Source organism: Carlito syrichta, unplaced genomic scaffold (assembly GCF_000164805.1).
Source record: "Carlito syrichta isolate Samal-C Ts95f unplaced genomic scaffold, Tarsius_syrichta-2.0.1 Scaffold288338, whole genome shotgun sequence".
Taxonomy (NCBI): domain Eukaryota; kingdom Metazoa; phylum Chordata; class Mammalia; order Primates; family Tarsiidae; genus Carlito; species Carlito syrichta.
Window position 1 is genome coordinate 71144 of NW_007232434.1, and position 17734 is coordinate 88877.

Genomic DNA, 17734 nt, shown 5'->3' on the forward strand with positions numbered 1-17734 from the left:
TATTAAGCAAACTCTGACAGAATTGAAGGTGAAATATATAATTAAACAATAATAGTTGGCGACTTCAACATTCCATTTTCAATAATAGATAGATCAACTAGGCAAGTAATCAGAAGGAAAACAGAAAACTTGAACAATACCATAAATTAATTAAACCTGTAGACTGCTTTGTCCAACAGTAGCAGAGTACATATTCTTCTCATCTGCATAGTGAATATTAACCAGGATAGAACATTTGTTAGATCATAAAACAAAACTCAATAAATTAAAAATAATTGAAATCATGTAGTTTATTCTATAACACAATGAAATGAAATTTGAAATTGCTGACAGAAGGAAACAAATATGTTTATTAAGCCATACACTACAATAGACTGAAGAAAAAATAACAAAGTTAATACTTTTGTGATGAATAAAAACAAAGCAGCACATAGAACCTTTTGAGATGTGGCTAAAGCAGTACTTAGATGGAAATTCATAGCTGTTAATATATTAATATATTGGCCGGGCTCAGTGGCTCAGCCTGTAATCCCAGCGCTTTGGGAGGCCAAGGCGAGTGGATTGCCTGAGCCTGCAGGTTTGAGACCTGCCCAGACAACTTGGCGAGACCTCATCTCTACAATAAATCAAAAATTAGCTGGGCATGGTAGTGCACACCTGTAGTTGTGAAGATTTCAAAACAATATCCTAATTTTCCACTTACCATCTAGAAAGTGAAGAGCGTACTAAAACAAAAGCAAGCAGATTATAGGAAATAATAAAGATTAGAGTAGAAATAAACAAAACAAAGATCATAAAAATAATAGCAACAATAAATAAAATCAAATATTTGTTAATTTGGAAAGATCAACAAAATTGAAAACTTCAGCTAGCTAACTATAAAAAAAAGAACATTCAAATTAATGACATTAGGATTGAAAGAAGGTACATCACTATTGGCCGTAAGAAATAAAATGGATCATAAGGGAATATGATGAACTATCTAAAAAATTAGATAGTCTAGATTGAGTACCAAGTCCTAGTGATGATACAAAGTTAACCAGAACTCATACATTGCAAAAAATAATGGGAATGAAAAATGATACTGCTACTCTGGAAAACAGTTTGGCAGTTTCTTACAAAGTTAAATATATATTTATCATATGATTCAGCATTCCCACCCTAGGAAAATGGAAACTTATTTTCCCACAAAAATCTGTACACCTATGCTTCAAGTAGCTCTAGTTATACTTGCCAAACACTATAAATAACCCAAGCATACCTTAACGAGTGAATCAGAAAACAAACTCTGATACCTTTGTACTGTGGAAGAAAACAAGTCAATATTAGTGTTTGATCACTAAAAAATATAACAGTATTATAGAATTATACTGGCACGAGGAAGCAAAAGTCAGTTTGTCAGGAACATTGCTATGAGGAGAAAAAGCTGTTATATAAAATGTATGATAGGAAATGAAAATACAGACATTTTGTGTGAATAGTGTTATTGTAAGCGGAGAAACTAGATGTTCGGGGCCCCAGATTGACTTCATAGTCTTGAATTATCAAGTTTTTATTTCCACATAAAAGTTAATGAGCAACTGTTGAATAACTATTTCGATTATTACATTTTTTATATCACCAAAATCAGTCCCAGTTTTGTTCAAGAAACAATCTACATATAAAATCTAGATTATCTGTCTTTTTCCTAGGTGGAAGTACTCAAGAAGCAAGGACCTATATATTTTATATTTTTTACAGTCATGTGGGCATAGGTAGCTTTCTTGAAGCCATAAAAATTGAATGTTAAAAACTTCTTTGGATACCATGGAAAGATCTGGTTTTAGTTATAAAGAACTTAGCAGATACCCTTGTAAATGTTTTCACTTAGCAAACCGAAACCACATTTTGCAATTTATACTTTTGGATATCATGGTCAGCAAGAAGAATACTAAATTAATGACAGATGTACTTTTTGGAGAAGTATCAGGTGTACAATAATTTTTAATACTATCTTTTTTATTACAAATACAGTTTCAAATGTTTCTATCAACTTTAATATAAATCTAGAAGTATTATTCTCTGAGAGAATTTGAGAGTTGAAATAGAATACATTATTTAACCAATGGCACTTGAAGTAGAGTGATAAATTCTCACTTTAACATTGACTCTGAGGTATATTTGAAAGTGTTTTATGACAGACATGGTATCCAAAATATTGCATATTTGTATGAAAAACGTATGGGTTAAGACAATCCTTTTGCATTTGTTTATTTTTCTCCCATAGCACCAAGAGATGATTGTAGGACATACACAGGATATAACAAGAAATTACTTTTTAATTTTAAATCCATAAACTTTAAATCTCTTTTTAGATTCTTATTAGAAACTTACTTTATAACCCTAAGTGGAGGCATTTGATATGTCATCATTTTCATTGCTCTGAATTGTTTATGTCTCAGCAGGAATAATGTCATGAAAAGTCTGACTCTTGAGCTGTGATATCAGAGTGAACACTTGCCAAGATTTTTTTTCATAAAAATTAAATGTTGCTAATTTAAAATGGCCCAGAGTAATATTTTTCTGTATTTTGTTCATTCCATGATGTAAATTTAGATCACTTGATATATGTTTCCCATTATCAAATTATATTTATTAAGCTTCTGCATGCTCATAAATGCAGAATCACTGCTATACAATAACTGGTAAGGAAAGTTCATACCGCCTTTAAAATCAAGTACCTAACTCTTCAGCCAAACAAACACTTATATGAGTATGTATCTAATGAGCACAAATATAGTGCATCGTCATTACTCCCATCCATTTGACTCACTTCTACCACTTCTAATTCTAAAACTCTATATGAAATTTTAAAGATACTTTTTGAATCATTAAGAGACACATTAATAAATATATGTTAAATTTTTATGATATACTCAGGTTTGGTTCAACTGCTTTCAGATTTATCTCAATGTGAAGAAGATGTAGAAGTTAGAAGTGTCAGGATAAGTTTTGCAAAGGAAGTGATCATTGGGAAAAAAAAGAGGATAGAGTGAAAACAAGGCAAAACAGGAATATAAAATAGCCAGAGAGATTATATGGTCATATGTTAACTCTTTTTTAGAATAGATGTCATACTGTTGTACATGAGGATCATTTGACTCAGTTATTAGTTAAGAGTTTGATTAACAAAGCATGTTATTAATGCTTCTGTTATTAGAATTGAGTTGACTTAAACTATGAATAGAAAAATAAATTGGGCAACCCTACTATATAACGGGTAGAATAAATATGACCAATACATACATTTTATTTAAATATTAAGGTTTTATTTGTTTTTGAGTCAGAGTCTCAATCTGTCGCCCAGGTTAGAGTGGAATGACACTGTTCACAGCCACTTGCAGCCTTGATCTGCTGGGCTCAGGTGATTCTGCCTCAGCCTTCCAAGTAGCACATCACCATGCCTGGCTAATTTTTCTTGATTTATTAAAGAGACAAGGCCTAGCAGGCTGATCTTGAGCCCCTGGTCTGAGGCAATCCTCTTGCCTTGGCCTCCCAGAGAGATGGGATTACAGGTATGATTCACTTCGCCTGGCACTAAGTATTAAGATGTTAAAAGGAGATTTGGGGTTTTATCTGACAGATGAAAAACCAGTTTTTCTAAGTTTTCTTTTTTGTTACTCACTGGTGAGGTCACCAGATGATATACTAAAAAAGGGAATTTTGTGGAACTAACTCAGTTTTTCTCACTTGGAACTGTGAAATATGCTAGAGATAACTGGAACTATTATCTAAAAGTAGCTATACTGAATTTGTTATCTAGCCATATTTATTCCATTCTCTATTAAGAGGTAATAAAAGTTAAACACATATTTTTTCTAATGAATTTAAACAACTAAAATTCATCCTTTACCAATTTCTTCATTAGTCTTGTACTTAGAGAAAACTAGAAGATATTTATTATTGATGTATCAAATACTTAATGCATCCATAATAAAATAAATTTATTATGAGCTGTTACTCTTCACTTATGAAGACAAAATTAACTTTATTATTAATAGAATCTTACATATACTCATTTAAGCATTTGTTTCTAAATTCTTCCAAAAATTTTATTCTCTTTAAACTTTCTGTTCTCTAAAATGAGTTTTTTATCTTTTTCAACATTCACTGTACACCACATGCCCATCATTATCTTCTTCCTATAAAAGTTAGAGAGGTGGAAAAGTTGGCCTTTAGGTGACAAGTTTATTGTTACCACAACTGGGAACCACTTTGCAACCCTGTGTCTCTGTTTTACTCTATTTAAACATTCTTTGACATTTCAGATGATTGTTAAACTTGAATTATACATAAGCATAACTCATGGTCTGAAACTGTTTTTTTCTAGGTAAACAGGATTATAAAAAAACCAAACCTATTTTACGAGCAACCAAATTAAAAGCAGAAGCAAAGAAAACAGCAATAGGCATAAAGGTAGACCTCTATTTGATAACTTTAAATTTTGATATGTGCATGCCATTTCATTTTCTAAAACTGGACTGCATAAATGTTGAATTATAAATGTTTTATGACATTTCAAAATCTATATAGAATGCCAGACTTGAAAGTTTTTGTAAAGAATTTACTTAATGGAAAACATCCTTCCTATCCTAAGATTTTAAAGACTCTTAAAGCACAGTGTCACTTAAAAGAACCAGTTATACTTAAAATTGCCATTTATTTTTTTCTCCAGATACTGTTTATATTATTCAAACACTTCAGTGATGTATATAGCCTTAGTTAAAAGAATTTTTCCTTTTAAATAAACTTTATTTTATAGTTGTTTAAACTGTAGTTGTAATTACATATACTTACATCATTAATACATGTAATTTTACTGTACTTGTTTTTTAGGTACTCTGATAAAATTCTAATGATGATCCTAAACTTGTTCTATTAGAATACCAGTGTTTCATCTGCTTACGAGGGATAAAAATAACTGAGAATGATGTTGGCAGATATTAATTCAATGTGCTAACACAGTGAAGCTCAACAAAATTACATTTACATTATTGCCCATGTCAATCTTTTGTAAGGTAGAGTTGAAATAAACTATTAATAGAAAAATTAATTTGGCAACCCTACTATCAAACGGGTAGAATAAAAATGACCAATACATATATTTTATTTAAATATTAAGATGTTAAAAGGAGATTTTGGGTTTTATCTGGCAGATGAAAAATCAATTTTTCTAAGTTATAGCTTACAGCAAATGCCAAGGTATTACTACCAAGCTGTAACAGCTGTTAAACTGCCAGATGATATATTTGGTTGTCTTCCAGAATTTGCTATTATGATCACGATGCACTGCCTTCTTTTTGCTCTTGATTGCTGATTTTGATCAAGCATTGCTGTGTGATGTGGTATGTTTTCACAACACAATCTCCCCAGTTATTGCTGTGTGTCAGTTTTTAATGAAAAAAGTAAATTGCCTTTTTGTTTAAAAGAGAGAAGATTCATCTTTTAAATTATTTTCTAATTTCATATATTTCACTCATCCTTAAGAAATATTTTGATGACATGACTTTTCTAAAAGCAATGTTTAGTTTTTTATTTTACATTTTGTTACTTGATGACAATCGCTTGAATTAAGAGCACTGTTTGTCATTGTTCTCCAAAACAAGATGTTGTTTACTTTTATCTTTTACAATGCAGTGGGGTTTTGTTTGTTTGTTTTTTAGAAAAATGTTGAGTTAACAAAATCCACTTAAGGCACAATATAATGGGAAGTTACATATTAGGATTTGAGAAATATGCAGCCATTCATTTATTTATATACCACCTTTTTCACACTTCCCTTTTGATATTAGCTCTTATTTTTTGTTATTGTTTTAATTTGAAGAAGTAAGTAGGTTTCCAGTATGAGATAAAGTCTATCTTATAGTGCAGATATCTAGTGTCTTTTCAAAAGACTCAAGAATTTTCTTAACTGCGAGAACATTTTTTTCTTAGAATGTACTTAATATTTAAAGTATGTACATAAGAGTTCCAAACTGACATTAGAACATAGCTTCTGTTAAATAAGCTAGCATATCATTTGGATTTGTAAACTTGTGGAAAAAAAGACCTTAACCTTAAATATTGTTTACTTTGCTTGAAAATTTATGTGAAGAGCCTATTAATATGATATGAAACTTTTTAAGAGTCAGAGCCATGAAAGTGTTTTACATTTTAAATCTGGCATACAGATTAGTTTGCCCTGTCAAACTTTGATTGCCTTGTCATTTTGGCATAGGATTCTAAATAACAAAGTTTCTTTCACAATTGCCATTTAATGCTTTTTAATTTCCCCAGTGAGTGATTTTATCCATATTGATAATGTCAGAGAAGCAAGTAAAGACTAATGAGCACCAAACATGTTTGACTCTTATCTAGTTGATACAGAATGACCATAATATTGTAATATTTTATCACTTTACAACATATTCTTTCAAATGAATCATAGTTATGTTCTTCAAATAATTTAAATCTACAAAAATATGAACAGGTGCATGGATAGAAATATGACAGCAAAACAACAACACTGAGCACAAGATAAGGAGGCATAGGATCACATCCCTCTTGTCCCTTCCTGTTGCCATGATTTAGATGAGTCTAAGGTGACACATTAATAAAACGGAGATTTTGCCATTTACCTAATAATGTTGTTCGAAGAGCTAAATTACAGTGAAAACATTGAACACTGAATTTAGCACATAGAAGTAATTTATGAGTCAATAGCCTATTGAGAAAATATTTGTTTAAATTGGCCATTTCTAACTTGTGACATTCCATTGAATGTCACTGGCCTTCAGATACTCTATTTCAACTAAGTTTGCATTGTGCAGTTATATGAAATATTACAAAATGTCCTTAGTTTGGCTGTGGCGATAGTATTATGGATATTAATGTTGTAAAGTTTTAAAAGCATTACATAATTTTAATGTGCCTTATATAAAGATCATATTGATATTACTCAATCCTTCATTATTTATTTAGAAATTACCATAAATATAACAATATTGTAGCACCCATGGAAAGAAAGATAAGACATGATGATCTTGGAAGAACTAATACTAGAAATAACTTCCAGATTTAATTACCATATCAAATCATCAATACTGATTGAGCCATCATGGACTAGAGATACAAAGAATTATCCAGTAGGGCCTTTATGCTCAGTGGCTTCTAGGGCTGTTTTGTAAATGTATGTTTAGTAAATGTTTTGAGGGAATAGTTACTGATTTTATCATAAGGTATGAATATATTATGCTAAAATCTAGACTTGATTTCTACTGAGAAGCTGTTTTTATTTTGTCTTACAAATATAAATAAAATGTTATAATTTATGGCCAAATAATGGAAAGTGTACTACCTAAAATATTTGCACAACTAAGTTTTCTATTTGGTAGATGCTCAATTAGAGGATTGATGTTCAAGAATTGCAGCAGCATTATAAGTTTTTTAGAATCTAAATACCTGTATTTCCTAGTATTTAGAAGGACAAGGATACATATTTGTTAACTTGTTTATTTGGAAGACATAATCATAATAAAAGAATAAAGATCAAAAATTTAGTTTTGTAGCATAAATAAAATATTCATATGTGAACCAGATCCTGCCACAACCCCTTGGGATGAGCCAGCTTGAAATGTTATGTTTGTCCTTTTTTGTGCTTTTTGATTTAAAGCTAAAAATGTCCAAGGGCAAAAATGGCAGAGGAGTCATAAATGCCTACAGGTATCTAAGTTATGGTTAGTGTCACCAGCATCCTGCAAGCATTATTTTCAAATTTTACTATTGCTTTAAACTTCCAGTCATTCAGCCTCCACAATGATCATCTTCTCAGCAAAAATAATAGTAATTTTTAAAGAAAATGATTCGCTACACCTTCCCACTCAATATTTTGTAGCCATACCATGTATTGAACAGACATAATCATTTTAATGGGTCCTCTAAAGTTGTATTCTATGAATGAATATTCTCTGCTTCCTACACTTAACCTTCTTTTTCATGCCTTGGATATTTTGATAGTGTACAGGGAGATTGACAAAAGTTGTTTTAAGGACAAGGAGTTGAAAAGCAGCAATTACAGTTGATTATCAGTAAGAGGTGAATCATGGCTTCCAATCAAGAATAGAAACTTTATTTTTTCATTAAGCTTGGGTAAATAGGTGAATGCTGTTAAACAGTTTTGTTGTCCACTATACAGAACAGATGGAGTTTGCAGTTGTGTGTCACTTGTTTATTACATCTTCTTAAAATTAGTAGCTGTGTAACCAGATGGGTCTGGGAGCACAGCTGTGGATATAAGAAAATAAATGAAACCTGTCTGATGCTGCCATGCCCTTTTGAGATGGCAAAGTGTTTCAACTGCAACAAAGAAAAATTCACTTTCATTTGACATTATTTTGATATATTAGATTTAAGAAATGAAATCTTACAAAAATCATTGACACTGAGTTTTCAACCTTCTGGTTTTTATTAATATTTATTTTCATAGTTTGGAAATGTCACTAAATGTAATTATAAAGCTAAAAAATCCATATAAAATAACTATTTATAATTTTAACATCCAGGTAAAAATTCTATGTTGATTATAAACTAAATTCATTTCAATGTTTTTAAAGTTTATTAGATGGTATATGTTGAATTACTGAATTAATATTCTTGGGAAATATAAATTATATTCACGTAAATGTAAATTAATTACTTTTCTGTAAAACAGTACAAGGTAAGGGATGTGATATCCAGTAATTATAAGATTACCTCAGACATCTCTTAAAATGTGTATATATATATTTTGCATTTCCAGTATATACTTTTTGAGAGATAATATGATTTTTATCAAAATATATTTAGTAAATTTTTGACCATTATTTTAACAGAGTTGATGAATATAATCCACATCAAAGCACCAAATTAAATATTCAGAACCATACCTCACGTTGGGATAAGTTGTACTGTACCATGTTTCATGAGCTAAGAGCACTCAGTTTTGTCTCCCACAATCTAAACTATAGAGTTTAAAAATTAGAGTTTTAACAAAGTAATATTTAATGAAAATATTTAAGGAGACATAATCTAGAAAATGGTTATAACTTTTTTCCAATAAAAAGGAAATTTAATTTGTTTAAAAATCTGTGTCCAAATGCTGTCACTAATAATAAATATATTAAAGCAACAAATAAAGTTAAACATACTCAAAAAAGAAAACATTGATTTTGTAGGTACAGACTATATTGCTTATATACAATTTTGATATCCCAAAATCCAAATTAACTAGAAATACTAATATCAATGACTCACCTGCTGTACTTGCCATTGCATTGGGAATGGTCAAGTGCAAAATAAGTTTCTTTACTTACTAGCAAAAAGTAGTAAACAAAAAGAATGTGATTATTCATTCAACTTAATCATTTTGGACTGAGAAAATATGTTTATTTTACTTAATGGAACTGATAACATTAACCAATCGCTTTTCATCAATTTCAAGTCACTTTTTTTTTCTTCCCCAGGAAGTTGGCCTTGTACTTGCAGCTATATTGGCACTGCTACTGGCTTTCTATGCTCTTTTTTATCTCAGACTCTCCACGGATGTTAACCCTGATCTGGACCCAGATGAAGATTAGCTAAGCAGCAGTCAATGAATGAGAGGGAAATAATTTTATAAAAGCACCTATTGGGACCAATATTTTCAGTAATGAAAGTGCAACATATTGAATTCTTTCTGCTGGTGTTTTCAGTTTGCATAAATATCTTTTTAAATAGTTGCAGAGGATATCAAGGAAAGAACCTTCCCTAGAAATGCAGTATAATATATGCTACCGGATACTTTAAAAAATCTTTTTGCTTTGAAAGACACCCTGTACAGGGTGCATTTAGATAAAATGGAAAATAGATCCTAAATTTTTCAAATGTCTTTGCCAATTTATGTATAATTACATAACTTACAGATTACTAATTCTATTTTTGTTCTATATACATCGTAATTAAAAGTATATATCCTCATTTACAGAAACTCTCAAATCACATTCAGAACCTACGAAGGAACAAAAGTCATGGGAAGTTTTTTATTTTTCAAAGAAGCCCTGCTCTCTTTCCAGACGTATTTTATATCATTAGAGAGACTATCTGCACATACATCTACAGTAATCTTTTTCCATCTTTGCCAACTGTTCAGTGCACATGTGCTCCATCAGAAATGGCACCTGGATGACAGAAGCTCAAAGAGTCACATATGTCTCTAAAATAGAGTTCTTTTCCTCTTGGGCTGTCTGAGTTGGTGTAAATAGAAAGTTCAGTTGATCTTGATTTTAATTAACTTATTGCTCTATTAATATAAACTTGGAATTCTATTTTAATTATGTTGTTCTGGCTGCTTGTAGTATCAGTTTGCCCCTCTTGTTAGGTAGATATGTAACAATCTGTCATTTAATTGTGCAGTCTTTTTCACTTGACAGTAATAGCAAGAGTCCTTCCTATTCAGAAACATCTTCTTGGGTTGTCTTCTAAATATGAACAATATAAAATTGTTTTACAAAATTACATTGTATCTCTTAAGAGTTAATCAATTTAGAATTCTTTAGTGAAAAATAAATAATAGAAGAAAACATATGCCTCATATTACTTTCATATGTAATTATCTGTTTATATAATTTTTTTCAACGTATTTTGCATTTGTGGGAACATAATGACCAGTATATTCAATATTTTACTGATAATTAGATTTTTACATATTTTTTAAAACACATGAACACATAAAGCTTAGAAAATTGGAAACTACCTGTCCACAGAAGAGTTGCTAGTTACTGCCTTATATAAATGCATATAAGATGAAGTTTGAAATATGTGCACAAAGTGTTTTATATTACATACATTGTATTAATGAAGAATAAATAAAATATTAAGATTGTTTTCATACTGGCCAAGAGAAGAAATCTTTGGTAAATATTCCAGGAATATGTAGGGCTTTCTAAGCACAGTTTCTAAAAGACAGATATTCTTTGGTACTTTTGCAAAAAGTTGAATGTGACTGTGTAGCATTATGTTCTGCAGAATTTTTTTCAAGTAGCATAATTTATTTCATCAGTGTGAAAACAGCCAAAGGTTCCAATATCCTCACAGATCATTTATGCCAAACATCTGAGGGCAAAATTTAGCCAGTGTTATTTACTGGATTCTTCCCCTTGAACTCACAAATGCAAGAGACAGACCAAGCGTTCTTATATACTTACCACAGCGGACCAATCCAAGTGGCATTTTTAGGAAAGGTTGCAGCATTTAATGCCATGTGGTATGTCTGTTCGTGAAGTGGGAGGCAAGGGAATATCCAAGCTGGCATTTTGGATATGATGGGCCTTTTACTTTCCTGAGTGACATGCCACATGTCAAGAAATACTGCTTTTCCCCCCACTCCCATCACATTTACGTGAACAATTTTCATTTAGTTATTTCCCCTCCCATATGGTGTTAAAAACAGTCATATTAAATAAAGATTATTTCTAGTTTTCAGTGGTAATTTAAATGAGAGTATATGTAATAATTGCTTATTAGAGACCTATCCAAGTAAAATATAACAGAGTTTACAGTATTTTAAATAGATGATTATGCTCCTGGAAATATTTGAAAAATCATCATCCTGGAAAAAAAAACTTTACCATTCTGTTTTACTCTTTTTTTTTTGAGGGAGAAATGTTTCTGATAGCAATAAGTATTAGTCTAAATATAATATAGTTAAGGCAAATTTCTTTGTCTAGATTTATCAATATGAGTCTACAGCGAATCCATTTACTGTATGGCTGAAAGACTTATGATGGTCCCAGAGAATCATAAATCCCAAAAGCCAAACTCTCTGATTTCAGTAAATAGCAGGTAAAGTGACACAATATATGTTTACACAAAACTGTTTTCGTGAAATGCAAATTTTGCAAAACTCACATTAACTGGTAAGCAGCCAATCCTCTGTAGAGAAATCCCAGATTGAAAGTCTGGTTTGAATCTTTGAAGACAGAAAGGTGATATCCAGCCTGCTGTTTCAAGGGACCACACTTTTGAATAGTGAGTGGTGTTTGACGTAAATCTGAGACTGGCACCAGACACAAACTTTAGGCATTTTCCCTCCAATAATTCACTGCTGAGTAGTTTAGAAGACAAAAACAGAAAAAGTTATAATGACTTTTCAAAATGTCTATTCGTTAACATACTCTGCAAAATAAATTTCAACTAATGCAGCAAACTTAAAATATGTCCTATGGAATACGGTGACTGAAGTTTGAAGGCTTCTGGTTCCTATTTTGCATGCAAGTGTAGACAGGGTAAAGAATATGTAAATTAATTGGAGATGAGATACAGCATTGTAAAAATATAACCTCATCTAGAATTTTCCTTAAAACAAACAAAAGTCTATTTTAGTAAAAATATAGGATGGGTTGTTGTTTTAAGGTGGCAGAATCCTGCAAGATTTTCTGTCTTCAATTTTTCATAAAGACAAAAGAAACAAATACTCTCACTCCAACCAATGCGATTGTGAGATTCTGAGAGTATGTTCTTATTCATTTCTGTAATTTCAATAGTGTAGTAATCCGCACATAAATTTAATAAGTGAACGTTAAAATTTAAGTAAATGTCTTTTAGTCCTCTGAGAGTCTAGCACAGTTCTTTATGTAGGATAGACAATAAAAATTGTTTCAATTCAATAAAACTTAAAACAATATTGATCAACTCAGCATTTAGCACTGTGGTTATTGGTTGTATTGTGACATATATGTGATCCATCCTGATTCTCTTTAAGATCAAGACAATTAACATTAAGGCTGTTATAGGATAGAAATACTGCTTTTTTCTTAGAAATTAAATATGCTATCTTTATCTTAGTATTTATTAAAACTCACACTCAGTGTTTGAAATCAACTTAACATACATCTGCACTCCAAATGAAAATAGAAATAAATTTTCATTATAATGTTTATGTGAATACTAAAGCATTGTATTTTCTAGGTTCTAAAATTGTAGTCAATGATGATTCAGTAGAGCAAATTGTGCTATTTGTGAGCTTCAGAAATAAATGTCTAGAAATTAAACTTATTCAATTTTAATGTATTTCGTCATAATATTAGGTTGTTGAGCCAGAGTCTACCTAAGATGACTTTGTATTCTCTCCTTACCAACAGTCTAACTTCTTTACACTTACCTGGGGCTTCTCTGGGGAGATTCCTACCATATCTCCCTTAGCAGCACTGCCTTTGATTAGAATTGCTGCAGTGTAACCCAGATAGAATCATGCTTGCAAGATTTTGTTCCACGAACACTGTATCTAGGATCAGTGCAACTCATAGTAAAAATTTGTAGAAGCTGAATCAATACGTATAGACACATTCCTATCATTTTGTTCTGATTTTAGTTATACAGGTAAGTATAGAGTCATGTAAAGAACTATACCAGTGTGGAAATATCCATAATGGGTAAATAAGACATTTAAAACAATTGAACTGCAGCCGTATTTTAGCATAGTGCCTCCTTGTTATACAATTTGTTTTTATCTCTAGCAACAGATATGTGATCCTTATTTCAAGAAAAATAAGATACTTTACATGCCAGAAGATTTTTTGATGACAGTACTCCCTCCTATTCTTCATTTTTTAAAACAACAACCAAATTGGTGGGGAGGCAGCCAAAATTTGAGGTACCAATGCCTCTCGAACAGATGTCGCACCATTATTTTTTAGCTCGTTTAGATGAATAAACATGTTAAACTGTGAAGTATTACATTTTAGATTTTTTCATTAAAAAAAGAGACAATCTGTTTACTGTCCTAATTGAGACAACAATCCTTGTGGTTGCCAGTTTTGGCAGTCATAACAATGAACTATAAATATTTGGACCAATCAAGTAAATGGTGACTATAAAGGCTATAGCATGTGTAAAGTTCTGTTTGCATGGGCACCCATCTTAGTATGGCTTTTTTTTTTTCCTGACTTCTTCAAATACAATTGTTTGTGTGAAACTGAAGTTTCATGATAAGCCTAAAAGAAATTGTTTTCAATATCTAATTTCTTTCTAGTTTATCATCCTTTTTAGTGTTCAACTATCCATCTGCTTGTAACAAATTGCTTCTGCAGTTGCTCTATTGAATGTGACAAGGCAGGTCTTCACTGGATTGCCTTCTCTGTACACCCTAGGATAACACGCAACTCAGAGGGATTTTTTTTTCATGTTATTAAGTGAGATTAAAGACACTTTAAAGGTCTCTTAAGATGCAGCAATCTGTTGTTTAAAAGAAGATTTTATAAATAAACAATGGCGGTTATAACCCTTACTGTAGTGGTCATTAGATGAAATTTTAAAATTTAGCACCATTAGGATGCTTTCCATAAAGCAGCAGTGTGGGAGAAGTTGGTAGACCAAAGAAAAATAACCCATACATGAAGCAGTATTGATGATGCTAGTTCTCAAATATTTGTGATCCAGGTAGAGATAGTGAGTGCCCTTCTAGGCATCTTATTTGAATACTTTTGCCCCCTTCTCCAACTCTTTACCTTTTACCCTATCTGCCCCCATTCTAAGTTCCAGGCAATTTCTAACATTCCCTCCCTTAGGTTTTTGGACCACTTCTACTTTAATGGGTTAGCATCCTCTCATTCTTACCTATGCACTTAATATATTAATTGCCTTTACTCTTTTACTCAGATTCATCATTGATCCTCACCTATTTTTCTCACTGTCTCTTGCTTCTTACTTGCTTTCTTTCTTGTCATTAACCATATGTATTACACAGTAGAAAGAATAATATAATAAACCTCAATCTACTCATCACCTAGTTCCAATACTTATCAATAGTTCACCACTCTTTTATGTATTTTATTCCATTATTGTAACCAGCTTTTTATTTTATTTTATTATTATTATAAAGATGTGAGGTACATTTCAGGGTTAGGTATACAAACATTGATTATGCAGGTACCCTTGTTGATGAGGTATGCCCCACCGACTTTTTAAATTAAACCCCAGAGATGGTGTCCTTTTACCTGTAGATATCTCAGTATGCTTCTCTAACTGACAAAGATATTGTTTTTAGTTTGTTTGTTTTCTATATTTCCAGGAAGCCCATTATTAGATCTTTTAGAATTAAATACTTATTTCTTGATATCATCTAATACCAAGTCCATAGTAAATTGTTTGACATTGTTTTCAAGATGTCTATTTGCAATTTATTTTAAATCAAGGTCTATACTACATTTGATTGCCTATCTCTTTAAATTCCTTTATTCTATCACAAACCTCTTTATCTTTAATACCATTGAATTGCTAAAGAAACCAGGTTATTTGTCCTTTTGAATATCCAGTGTTCTAGATTTGGACTTTTTCACTGTTATTCATTTTATTCCTCTATTTTTCTTTCTATAAATTGGTGGTCATCTTAGGCTAGATAGATTCAGAAAGTTTTTGTTGTTTCTGTTTTTTAGTTTTTAAGCCAAGAGCATTTCCTAGTACCTAATGAGGCTCATAATGTCTGGTTGCTTACTTGTGAGGTAGACATTTGTCAGTGAGTTAATGTTCTAGTAACATGGTTCCCTGCAAAATAAACTTCTCCATCAACATTTTATCTATTTCTTTTAAAATCTATTCACACTTGTGTGCTACATATATTATATCATTAGGTATTGCAAAATGATGAGTTTCTGTCATTCCTTCAACATTTATTAAGTGAAATTATTATTTTAAAGAAGAATTTCCTTTATCAACTGTTTGGTTGCCCTAAAACACAGCTAATTAATCTAGGAAAGAAAGAATGAATAGTTGAATCTTTCCCTTTATCAAATTTCAGAGTAATGGGTTCTCAATCTCTAATAGTGACCTATGAAGATTTCCTATTGCTATTGCTGTTATTGCTTTTATTATTACTGTAATGTCATAGATTTTATATATTTGATGTGTTTCAGCCTATTTCTATCATCAGTACTGAAATGAGAATTGATTATAATGCTTAATATTAATAGTATTTTTATTAAAATCATGAAAGTTTTACGCATTTACATTCTTTACATTCTCCCAAATGTGATAACCAGTGCAATCAGATTTTTAAAACAAGCAAAAGTGGTAAATATGACAAAAGATGGAAAAACTAATATTTGCAGATTATATGATTGATTAGAAATATAAGAAAATATTGAGTAATATTTATATAACATGCTCTTTTAGAAAATGACTATATCATGACCAATAGCTATCTATCTCTCTCTATAAAAACAATAATTAGTTAAATACCATAATAGAAAAATATATTTCACAGTACCAATTAAAATTATGAACTGTGTAGAAAAAAATAGCAAGAAATATGAGTCTTCGTTGGGAAAAAAAAACTACAAGGTAAAGTTATAAAGCTTTAATAAGAAAGGGACTGACTGTCTCTCTAGATGGGAAGATACAATATTGTACAAATATAAATATTCTTCTAATGCATAAGCAGAAAAGAGAACCTTAATATGTAGTACATTATGAGATTATAATAATTAAAATAATGTCATAGTCAAGGAAAAGTAGACAGACCAACAGAAAAAAAAATGCAGTATCCAGAAACTGATCTAAATATAATTCTTTTATATGTTCTTTAAATATAAATATAATTCTTAAATATGTTCTTTTAATGTATCATATATATCATACAGATGAAAATAGAGATTATTTATTAAATGTATTGGAACAATTGAGTTTCCTTTTTGAAATTAACATGCCTATACCATGACTTAAAACAGGATTCATTTCTGATGGAATTTATGACTTTTATATAAAAAATGAAGCCATAAAAAGTGTTAGAAGAAATTATAGGTAGACATTTTTAGAATCTTTTAGGAGAGAAATTATTTCTAGGCCTTGATTCATGAGTCAGAAATCATAAAGGAAATACTGTTGGATTATAACACATTAAATTAAAATCTAGCATGCAGTGTTAATTAAGGATGTGAGGAAACAATGTCTTTCATACATTGCTTGGGGGAATGATAATCTCACACACTTTCTGGAAGGCAGTTTTGCAGTATGCTTCAAAAGCCTTAAAATTCATATATACTTTAGAAATTTATCTAAACTGTACTGTGCAAAAATGTGTTAACCACAGCATTGTTTATAACATAGAAAAATGAAGGCAATGTAAATGTCCAACTTAGGAGTGTGTTTAAATGAATTGTGCTATATCCATAAAATAGATGTGATGAGTTCATTAAAATGATATAGATGTATACTTAATGACATGAAGAAAGGTGAAAAAGCAGTTATAAAATGTTAAATATGGTACCATTCTATTTTGTTTAAATATATGTCTTTCTGTGTGTATATCTTTGGGAGGACTAGAAGGGAAATATTTTGCTGAGTTACATCATGAGTCCATACACCTAGTAGATGTGTATTTTTTCCATTATGATGTTCTATATTCATTCCTTCAATATTCATTCATTCATTCTATATTTGTATTCATTCAGTAACAATTAAGCACTTATTAAGTGCTAATATGTCATCTTTCACATTCTGAAACAGAAGCACTATGGAAAAAGATGGTTCTGGTTTTTTCACAAGAGATTGAAGAACACTTCAGAAAAAAACTGACATTTGAGTGTTCATTGTTCATTCATAAAAAAAAAAAAAAAAACTTTATAGGGCATTTGCTACATACCAGTTACTGTTCTTGGTGCTTGCAACAAAATCAGTGAATATTTTTTTTTTTTTTTTTTGAGTTGGA

The 17734-nt window shown here is 30.7% G+C and overlaps 1 protein-coding gene across 4 annotated transcripts in view; it reads left to right on the plus strand.

Moving 5' to 3' along the window:
• The window catches only part of TRIQK (triple QxxK/R motif containing), a 78882-nt gene extending 65796 nt beyond the window's left edge, over positions 1-13086 (plus strand). For 3 of the 4 annotated variants that reach the window (XM_008053633.2, XM_008053635.2, XM_008053634.1), the window contains 2 exons: positions 4370-4455; positions 9519-12727. In XM_008053633.2, coding sequence (XP_008051824.1) covers positions 4370-4455; positions 9519-9632 — 200 coding nt within the window. In that variant the 3' untranslated portion in view covers positions 9633-12727. Of the gene's footprint in view, positions 1-4369; positions 4456-9518 lie in introns of all 4 variants that reach the window. The other variant, XM_021710244.1, reaches the window with a different exon arrangement.
• The last annotated feature ends 4648 nt before the right edge of the window (positions 13087-17734 follow it).